The sequence below is a fragment of the Sesamum indicum genome, linkage group LG1, assembly GCF_026168435.1.
Source record: "Sesamum indicum cultivar Baizhima isolate 11 linkage group LG1, ASM2616843v1, whole genome shotgun sequence".
In the NCBI taxonomy this organism is placed as follows: Eukaryota; Viridiplantae; Streptophyta; class Magnoliopsida; order Lamiales; family Pedaliaceae; genus Sesamum; species Sesamum indicum.
In genome coordinates, this window is record NC_142657.1 from 21,691,567 (window position 1) to 21,703,264 (window position 11,698).

The 11,698-nt window shown below is 30.5% G+C and overlaps 1 protein-coding gene across 1 annotated transcript; it reads left to right on the forward strand.

The window, feature by feature from the left end:
* Positions 1 to 2,153: 2,153 nt before the first annotated feature.
* LOC105170681 (Integrase-type DNA-binding superfamily protein) lies at positions 2,154 to 3,388 on the forward strand. Its single transcript, XM_011091555.3, has one exon. The coding sequence runs from the start codon at positions 2,352 to 2,354 to the stop codon at positions 3,210 to 3,212; it is 861 nt and encodes a 286-aa protein (XP_011089857.1). The 5' UTR covers positions 2,154 to 2,351; the 3' UTR covers positions 3,213 to 3,388.
* Positions 3,389 to 11,698: the final 8,310 nt, after the last annotated feature.

Sequence of the window (11,698 nt, forward strand, 5' to 3'; positions counted from 1 at the left end):
AGAATTTTATACAAACTAAAACAAAAAGGCAAGCATCATTTATGAGAAGTGGAGAATATTACATTTATTATATACTTAATTATTATTATTTTACCTCATGATAAATTGGATTTGAACAGAGACTAATAAATTTTACCATGATGTCACACTTAATTAATTAGGTTGCTATCACCCAACATATATATTTATGAAAGCTAAAGAGGGTTAAACATAAAACAGAATTCCAGCAAATATAGGGCAGGAGCCCACTGCTAGTCATCAAAATTGGACCCCACTGCCATGTGACCACCCATGTGTATCATACTTCAATATTTTTAATTTAACTTCCAATTTTCCAGATCCATCTCCACTTTCTTAAATTTTCAATAAAAAATTAGAATATGAATTACAACGAATTGTACTGAAATTTGGTATAATTATGAATACACTTTTTATTATTTAAAAAATTATTATGAATACTTTTTTGAAGTTTGAAAAAATATTTAATTATTGAATAAATATTTGAAATTATTAACTTTGTCATAAATCCTAAAAACATTGAACGAGATAGATAATATTTTTAATTAAAAAAATAATTAATATTCATTTAGTCTATAAAAAAGTTCAAAAAATTATAAATTTATAGTTCATAAAGGCATTTTGGTCAGATCACCCACAAAAAATAGATGAAAACGTAAAGAGATTAATGAACGGGTTAATTGGTAGACGGTCATTAAAATTATAAAGTATTAATAATTTTTTATATAATAAAATAATATTTATAATTATACAACACTTCAAGAGAGCTCATTATGATTTACTCTTAAAAAGATTATTATTAATAATTGTGAAGAAATATCAAGAATACATATGAAAATAAGTGGACATGTGTGTGGATGTTAGAAGCATATTGTCCACATCCCTCGTGCCCAAAACTACAGATGTGTTAAGTCTTTGACAACATGGGAAAATATTGTTCCCCAATTCAAGTTACAGACCATCACTATTTTTTTATCGTACCTTTTACTTTTTCCTTAGTTTAGTCAAATTTCCAAATGGTCAAAATTGATAGCATGCCGCCGTTATGGGGAAGCAAATATTCATTTGTATTCGGTGTTTTTCTATATGTTTATTAATAGAATTAATGATTGAGTTCGATTCCCGTTTATATGTTTTAACAATATTTTTTTTAATATAAAATATTCAATTATTTTTAATATATTGATAGATTGAATCATGTAATTATTTATTTTTTTTTTATAAAAAATACATAATAGTTAGGACTTGGGAAAAAAGACAAATTACATGACACCCACTTTGCTATATTTGTGGGTTAATGAAAAAGTTTATTTGTTTGATATATGCATATTAGTATGTCTAATATATATGAATATTCCCTTTCACAATCCAATTAAAAGTTTTGTGTCTTAAAATAAAAAGAGAAGCATCCTTGCCTGAGAAGTAGTTGATATTGTGCTAAAAATTACCATTATTATCAATGAATGCCTTTCAAACTCTTTAATTATTTGTGATAAATAAACCTCAAAATTTCGATTATTTTGACTTTCAAATATTAATTGGTCCCGTCGTGCACATGACTTGGATCAATGATTTAATAATACCAAATTTTATAGTTTTTACATTAAGTACGAGTAATTCATTTAAGTTTAGAAAAACGTTATAAATTCATATTGACCACATAAATTGAAATTAAATACGAAAAATTTCAAACATGATCGACAATGTTGGATCGATGTCGAGATAAATGAAGGAGCCCCAAGTGTAGCAAAGAAGTCATGGATCATTGAAGCTCTGTGTTAAAGGACTTGAAGAAATTAATGGCGATGGTTCTTAACAACCCTACCCGGAAGGGCCCCTACCCGGAAAACAATTCATGGTTTACCAATGTGCACAAATTAGCATGGCCCCCCTTTTAACTGATTTAATTACCATACTGACCCCAACAGCGTGTGTGTTTCTGTGTGTGGACACGAACTTGCTTCCCATCAATACGAACAATTATTACATTACATGTCAACATCATATGATTAGAAGGCTAATTATGCAAATGGGTAAACTAGGATTAAAACATAATTCCAATTCCCAAATCATCATATGCTATGAATACAATTTATTTATAATAATATTTGTGCATTATTAAAGTGTCCGAATGGGTAAAGAAAACATGTGTAGTCACAAGTCTAAGTGTGGTCTTATGCTTCTCTTTCTTTTTTAATTTTTTTTAATTTTTTTCTTTTTTTCTTTATATAAATTAATCCCATTTGTGAAAGAATCTTATAAGGGCAAGAACCCCTACTTTATGTAGCATCATTCACATTCTTTCTAGCTACTAGCCCACAACGCAACTTATCATGGAAGGAACGATCATCTTCGAAAGTGCTGCACAACACCAACTTTTTTCCTCCTCCGCCGCTGCCGCAGCCGTCGCCACTTCTTCCACCACTTCCTCCGCCTCGTCGACTTCCGGTGGTTGTGTTTTACCTTCCGCCTCATCCACCTCCTCCTCCTCATCGGACTCTTCCACGAATGAGACGCAAAGTGTAGTAAAATCAAAAGACTGCTCCAAGGGTCAAAAAATCACGAGAAAAGCTCAAGGAGAAAAAAGTGGGAATGAAGACGCGGCACGGCAGAGGAACGGCGGCTCCGCCTCGGCCAACGACAAACACCCGACGTACCGGGGAGTGCGGAAACGGAATTGGGGCAGATGGGTGTGCGAAATTCGGGAGCCAAGGAAGAAGTCCAGAATATGGCTTGGGACGTACCCCACGGCTGAGATGGCGGCTCGAGCTCATGACGTGGCAGCTTTGGCCATTAAGGGCCAATCAGCCTACCTGAATTTCCCTCAGTTGGCTCAGTACCTTCCCCGCCCCACCTCCACTGCGCCTAAGGACATCCAAGCCGCCGCAGCAAAAGCCGCAGCAGCCACATTTCCCGAGGAAACAAGCCAGTGCGGAGCTGAACCCCAGCTGAGCGAAAGCAAGCTGCCTAGTTCTCAATCTTCGACAAATTTAACGTTGGACAACATGCAAGAATCGTCAAATTCGGCTTCAGCAGCTCATCATGATGACGACACATTCTTCGACTTGCCGGATCTATCCCTCAGTAGCACAGATCACAGTAATGGGTACTGTTATTATGCTTCTTCTTGGCAGCTGGCTGGAGCCGACGTGGGATTCCGGCTGGAAGATCCATTTTTGTGGGAGTGCAATTAGGTGGAAGTAATTAATTTCTCTTCTTTTTTTTTTTCTTTTTCATGGTGAAGTCACTAACTGTCATAACTCTTCAGTATGTGGTCAAATAATTACAGTATATTGCAACCCACATACTGATCTTATTACATAAACTCAAATGTGTGATAATCAATTCAGTCTCTTATATACTCATCAAATGTTCCATCATTTAATTTTATGATTGATATGTCCCAAATTAATTTGCAATAATTAAGCTCTAAATCAAAATTAAAAAATGTGGCTCAATCATTATTTTTAAGAATAAAAATATAAAATTGTAGAAATTTTAATTTTGATAGGGAGATATATATGGAGAGAGTATGATGGAAGTCATCTGAGCCATTGTTTTGGAATAGTCCCCTCAGCCCTTTTACCAGCAATCAATGGGAATGGGGGCATCTTGCAAGTTGTCACTCACTAACCAATTCAAACTCATCACTGTTTCTGAATATTATTTTGTGCCAAGCGGTACCTATTTCTCTTAGAGCGTCATTTCACCAATGGAAGGTGGCAATCATCCGACACTGTTTGCAATGTTGTAAACACGTGTTCCACATCAATTGTAAATGATGAGTTTTAATAACTCTTAATAAAATATTTTTTTTTGATAAAATTGTAATGCTTGTACAAAATCAGAACAAATAATACTTCAAAAATTAAGTCACTGATCGCGTCGCATGCCGCATCATGCATGTTGATTATTCCATATATTTACATTGTGTGTGATTTAAAAATTATAATAAATGAATACTACCAATCACACTCAAACAGGTTATGTAAAAATTGTAAATCCTATGCATAGGGGATAAATTTCACGAATCAATATGAGGAATTTGCAATTAATTATTTATTTTTAAAATTAATATTTTGCTAATCAGATGATTTAAGAGCAGCCAATATTTGTCCTTTTCAGTTGGAAGTGTTTGTAGGAGCTTGCAGCAGTTCATTTGACTCCAAACATGCCCTATTTTCAGATGCTCTTATTTTATTTTTGTTTTAATTTGAAATTGTTTATTGTTGTCTGCAATCCCACCACTTGCTAATTAATTTCAGACACATATTTCTTTCTTAATGCTTAAATGAGATTTGCGTTAGATGCGCTGCGTCATTACCATAATTGCTTCCGTTAATTAATCATTCCGGTTAATTATCTTGTGATGTGACCGTTTGATCTTCTGTTAAACTTTTGAGAATAATGATTGTGATTCATTAGCAAATACCATAATTATGAAAACGGAAAAACAAAACGGAAGAAATTTCCTTAATTAATTTTAATAATGGGTTTTCTATATTTTGCACGAATTTTCTTCGTCTAAATTATTATAAAACAAGAAAAGACTACTAATCTTTGCTAATTTGAAATTTGTAAGTGGTTATCATAAAAGATATATATGAAAATGAAAATAATTTCAATTTTGCTATAATACAACTATTAAAAGTTCATTAATCATAAAAATTTTATCTGCATGGACACTCGCTAAACCACCAAAAAATTGATTATTTTCTATATTATAAATAATCACAATTTAAAAATCATCCTAAATTAATACTTTCTGTCACGGTTAAATAAAATCAATGTAAAAACTTAAATTTTGACCACAATTACTCAATATTTGACGTCATTTTAGCTATTACTGATAGTTGGCCTTACATGTAAAAATAATGGCTGATAGTGTTGTGGGATCGTGATTAATTTATAATATTAATGATAATTTTTATTTTTAACCATAATAATTAATTATAACAAAAAGTTCTATAATTAGATTATTACATTACACCACTAGAATCTATAACAATAATTTAATACATTTTAATGACAATATAAATACGTCACTTGTTTTATTATAGTCAATATATATATATTCAAATAGTGAGGGTATGTGTATATAAGATTTTTTAAGTAAGGGTAGTGGCCTAATTTATAGACCCATCATACTTTTTATTTTTATTTTTTGAAATTGACTATTTGGTAGTGTTAAGTGATCTCACCACCACTATCTCCTCCTTAATTCATAGTCTATTCTTCAATAATTTACCCACAATTTAATGATTTATTATTGGGCACAGTGGCAATTTTGGAGGGGCACACTTGATCTCTTTGGCCCCATTCATATCTCCCATATTTCTACATATCTTGCTTATGTAAATATTATTATTAAATTATAATTCCCACCCATATAACACCCCCTCAATTAACCACTCTAATTAAATTTAAATTAGGACTAATTAGCATTATTGGATCCCGTTAGGTAATTAAACAAGTGCAACTTAATTACATATCATACCTTAATCATTCTATTAATTAACATCATTCTGAAGGGCCCCAAGAATGAAGGAATTCTTGAAATTCTACAGTATTTACGGACCATTTGATTTTAGGGTATTTTTTTCGGGACACTTTAATTGTTACATGGTATTTATTTTATTCAAGACAGAAGTTGACCTACAATTACATTGTACTGAAAAAGTAACTTAATTATTACCGATTAACACTATATGATTAAAATTAAAAAAATATTATATATTCCATAGGGGGTAGACATAAAATCTACATGATTGGTCCGCGGCAAGTCTAAGCACCATGTGTGAGCTTAATTAGTGGGGAGTTAATTAATATGTCAAATTATAGAATTCGAGATCCTAATTAATAATTTAGGTACATTACTTATTTTATTGTGGCCCTATTTATAGGTATAGACATTATTTTTATTTAAAAGCGATTTTAATTAAATCTTATGATTTGAACTTAGATTTTTTTAAAAATAAAAAAATAAAAAAAATTCGTGCATCAATCTTGATATGGTCAAGAGATTGATGCACCAAAGCAGCATGCATCAAAGAGACAATATCAAGATCTTGACATATATATTTCAATTTAAATATAGCTAGTACAATATTTTATTTAGTATCATTAATTAATAACCCCACCCGGGAAACTAAAAATAAAAAAATGAAGAATTGGGAGATTTGATGTCTGGGGTGGTTGGCTAATCACACTCTTGTCCTCAAAATATCATGACCAAATTGTGCTGTCTTTTTCCTTTTAAATACGTTGTTTACTCTCTTATATTTTCGACCTTTGCTACTTAAATTTGTTACACTACCAATTAGCTCATAATTATACTTTCTTTCTTTCAAGTTTAGTGTAATTATACATAAGTTTTTTGTTGTTTGGAAAAAAAATTATATTTAATACCTCTAATGTTTACTTTTCCGTCTAATAAATAAGTTCTTCCGCTAGTCTAAATTCATCGAATTTTATGACACTAACAAATAAATTGAATAAAAGCCTAAAGCTACTCTCGATTGATTTATTATTAATTTATTGTAAGTCAAATAAATCTTTTTATGATCAAATTATCCTTATACATATTCACACGTTAATGTATGTGGAAATGTATATATTTTCATTGTTATAAGGGTAGTTCAGTCAGAAAAAAAATATTTGACCCACAATAAGTCAGTAAAAGTCAATTGAGCATAAAATCAAGTTTTATTCACTTTTTTAGTTAATTTCAACAAATTCAGTTAAATTTTAACTAACGGAAAGACCTATTTGTTAGACGGAAGTAAACATCAAGGATATTAAATGTAATTTTTCAAACCATAAGGGGTTTACATATAATTATACCAAACATTAGTGGAGAGGAGTGTAACTATCCCAGTAATTAATTATCATCGTACGCATCTCTAAAATCAGATGTGATATAAAAATAAGGATAAATTACATAAACATCTCTTGAAATTATGTCTAATTAAACAAATACTCCATATTATTTGTAAAATTACAAAAGTACACCCTTAAGAGGGTGTTAGTATAATGTACCTAAAAAAATATTTACATAAACTTTTGTTATTGAATATGAGTACTTATAATTATAATTATAATTTTTAAAAAAAAATGAAATATTTATACATTTAAATATGATATGAGGAGGTATGGATATAATTTCTTCTAGAAATAATTATTACAGTTGATTTGGTGATAAATAAAAAAAGTGTTTTGATGAGAGATAAATGTCCTAAGCCAGATTTTTTCTTGCTCATGTCTCCATGACAAGATGTGTGTCTTCAAAAGTGGAAGGTGGGGGAGAGCACAAACACCACCCCCCGGACAATAAATTTAAAAAAAAACAAAAGGTAAAGTAAAAAGGAACAAAAAGTTAAGTTTTCTTCCTTTTAAGTTGGAAAGATTAATTGTAGCAATTGCTTTTAGAGAAATAGTAGTGTGAGTTGCTCCTTCAATGCTTCTTTTATGCATGTTACTGTCTCTATCTTTAGTCTAATTCTTTATCTTTTTATGCCACTCCCTCACTTCACTTTTCAGGGGCTCATACCCAAATGAGATGTGGATTATGGAAATTTATAATCCAAATCGGAATTGTTCCAATTTGAATCAATTACATAACACGCATAATATACTTGTTTCATGATTGATTCACAGTTCAAGAAAAAGTGACTAATCACATGTAATTGATTCGACTAAACCTTATTTGAGTAAAAAAAATTTTATGAATCATATTGCAAATTTTCCATTCAAAACACGTCTTCACATTAAAAAAAAAAAAAGAAAAAGTAAGATTGAGGGTCAAGATAATTACGTCTCCTGACAAGACATGAAATTACATAATGACATCCACCAAATGAACTACGTATACATATTGGATTAGTAGGTGGGAACAGTAATTTGAGAAATCTTACCATAATTGAAGAACTCAAAGAGTATTTGTTGATGAGAGTGTGATATTACAGATTGAGGCGTTAAAGAGAAACGGGCTGTACATCGAGCCCTGGGGCCTCGTTTGGACACGTAATAAATATTTGTTTGCCGTACGAAATAAGAAATAAGAGTAGTTACTTGTCCGTGCGATGTAACATATATATGATTCCTTTGGATCTTCTGTTATTGTCTTTAATTACGTTAAGTTGTAGTCATTGCTTTCATCTTTGCCGGTTGATACAGCTGGTTTTTGTTCTTTACATATACTACGTAACTATTAAAACCATGAAAAAGACAAAACAAACGACCACTCACTACTTTTTCCAGTTTTATCCATACGCTCTAAATATTATTAATTACTAGAGTTTAATTAATTACCTGATAATTTAAACTTTAAAAATATTACATTTTTAAAGTTAAAAGTATTTCATTTCCAGTCTCATACGTTAGAACGAATTTGCGACTACAATTCCATACCCCCATTTCACCTTCCATGGACGACCCGACGCGTTCATTAATGCCAAGTAATTTGATATGGTCAGTAATTCCATTTATTATAAAAATATATATATTTGAATTTTCTAGAATTAAATGTATTTTTAGTTCTGTAATTTAAAATATTAGATATTTTCGTCCTTTAACTTTTGAGGGTAGTATTTTGGTTATGCATCTTTTTAATTTACGAGGGTGAACTCCGGTGAATAAAAAGGACTAAAATCACAAAATATAAAAAGATGTAGGACCAAAATACTAGCCTAAAAAATTAAAGGACGAAAACATCAAATGATCTAAATTACATGACCTAAAATACATTGAAGCCAATATTTTTACAACCTTTTCTTCCGACATCCTTTTAGTGACTTGATTTACATATGATGGGTGTCCATCTTACAAGGATTGATTGGTATTGAAACATTTTACATCAAAGAGATGACAATGAAAACAAATGTACTAAAAAGAAGATAATTTGGGAATCCCTATTATTTGATGAGGACCTCAAAACTCCTAGTCGTCTCCTATCCGTCCTACAAGATATCATGAGTGAAAGAAAATTATTGAACAAGAAAAAGGACTGAACTGATATATTGTTATACAATTTTGCCCAGTAAATATTTTATTTGAATTGAGATCATTGCAATTTGCACCACCCAACATGACAAGATTCCAGACAGGCACAACAAGTGAACGTAGCAAGTCTCATTTGCACCATATTAGGAAGTTGTCCACATGCAAGTTTGTTTCCAAAACATTGAAAAAGAATCCTATGTCTTGTCCTATAGCTAGGGTTTTGTTTATTTCATGCATGTTCAACTTTTCTAAGTAGGATCGTCATATTCATACAGCATTGACAACGAGTGTATATATGTTGTACCATTCTACGTCAAAAGAAGACGAGAGACTTGAACAACATATAAGTTCAAAAAAGTTCCCCTATTTAAATAAGACCTAATTGCAACTGTTTTAGGGTCTACCAAAACGAATAATACATCAAATGAAAGAGTACTGGGACATATCACATGCACTTCTAAGTCGCAAAACACAAAATCCAGCAGAAAAACTATGATTTATTATCATATTTAGACACGGAGTGATGTGATCGGACCTTGCATATGTAAATTGAGATAAAGGGTACGTAGAAAATGAAATGTTTAGCGAACCTGTCACAACTAGTCATCTATTTATTTGCACAAAGACCCCTTCTTGTCATACAACTTAGCATTTTCCTCCTCAAAAATCAAATCAGACTCTGAAAGTTGTTGTTCGTGGTTACTGTAAAGCTAAGACTTAAAGAGCCGGAGTTGAGCAAAGGCAAATCAAGATTTTGATAAATCCATCACGTCTTAATTAGCCTAATGATTCAAATTATTAAATGTGTAAATTCTTTTTTATTCAATTTATGTGAACTTGTAATATTATGTTATTATTTATTACTTGATACGTGTAAGGAATATATTATATTATTAATTAAAAAAATTTGCAATTACCATTTTATAATTAAAAAAAAAAAAGAAAAAATAGGAGGTAGTGTATTGGGGGGGCTCTCCATATGTGGGTGGTGTATAGATGCATGTATGGGTCATTCATAGCAATACTTCATCAATTAGGGTGCATTTGCCTAACCACCACCTACTCCTTTTATGACTCATGTGGAACTAATGCCATTTTCTTTTCTTTTTTTTTTTTCTTCTTAAGTTGTAATTCTATTATTTTTTTAATAAATCGAATAATACATTATTAAATTAATATAACTAAAAATAATAAAATAAATTACTAAAAATTTCTTGATAAATTAAGTAATACGTACATCGAGTAAATTAATTTTAAAAAAAAAAACACTAATAACTTTTATACAACTTAATTGGAACAAAATTTTATAAGAGAATGAAGTGAAACTAAATTCAGTGTCCAACACTAGAAATAGATACTGGAAATGAGATTAAATCTCCCTCCATAGACGCGCATATGTCTTGGCTGTATTCATGCCATTCATGAAATGAAATCTCCAGAATTTATATATAGTTGAACCAATTTATTCAATGTGCTGCCAAATTTGAACAATGCATTTATATATTTAACTTGAGTTCAATGCAATTTACATCTATGTCATATTATAAATGAGTGGATTACCCAAAGCAAATAACAGCAAATCATGTTTCTCTGTTTTTCAAAACTCCTTAGACAACGAGGTAAATATCTTCATTTTGAAAAATACAAAGGGATAAATTGTTGCATTATTAAAAATACAGGGAGGTAAATTGCTATTTTCTTTTTCATAGGAGATGATATTTTTATTTGCAATATCGTAAGGGAGTTGCTTGCACTTTTTCAATCTTGAACTTGTATATATTATTTATATTTATATTTTAGAATGTATTTTTATATTATATATACCTGCAGCATGTTATAATTATTTATAAAATAAATAGAAAATAAAGTATTAGTCTTTTAAAATAGAAAATCCCAACTCTTAAATAAGTTGCATCCCGGAAAAATTAATACAGTATTTTTGTAAATAGAATTATAAAAAATGTTAAATTATGAGTTAAATTTCTGTCCACACTCTAACAAAAAGGGCATAGTTATAAGCTGAGAATTGGTAGAACTCGTTCAATAAGGTGAAGAAAAAAAAAAAAGAAAATAATTTAGAAAAGCAAAGATTATTTTGCCAGAAATAATAAATGGAGAAAATTCAACAGGGCGTGTGCTTGAAACTCCTTTGAAACTCAATTTGTTTTTGTTTTTTTTTTTTTTGGGTTGAAAATTAGGCAAAGAGGTGAGCGGACAAGACAGGAATAGCACAGAAGTCGTACTTCCCACTAAACACGTCATACTACTTTAGATTGAACAACGTACGAGTGCGTACAATTATCATTCGTAGGTTGAGTGTCCGCAATAACTTCCTAAAATTCACATTCGTTCTCTCAATATGGAAATGAGAGCTTGAGAAGTGAGTGAGAATTATAAGTGAATTACGGAATTCACCCATATATATTGCATCTGCAGGACATTTTATTTTTATTTTTGAGATAGCTCCTAAAATATTTGAAACAATATGATCATTAAACTTATAAAGTATTAACAATCGTAACACTATGATTAGTTTAAACTTAATTAATTTAAAATAAATTAATTAATACACTCGCTCTATACTGTTTATAAGCTCACCAGAACATTTAATTTACGTTGGATTTCATATTCAGATATAAATTGTAGTCATATATATAACAAGAAACCCGACTCTACGAAC

Coding starts and splice junctions, on each gene's coding strand:
- LOC105170681 (XM_011091555.3), top strand. CDS start 2,352: ATGGAAGGAACGATCATCTTCGAAAGTGCTGCACAACACCAACTTTTT.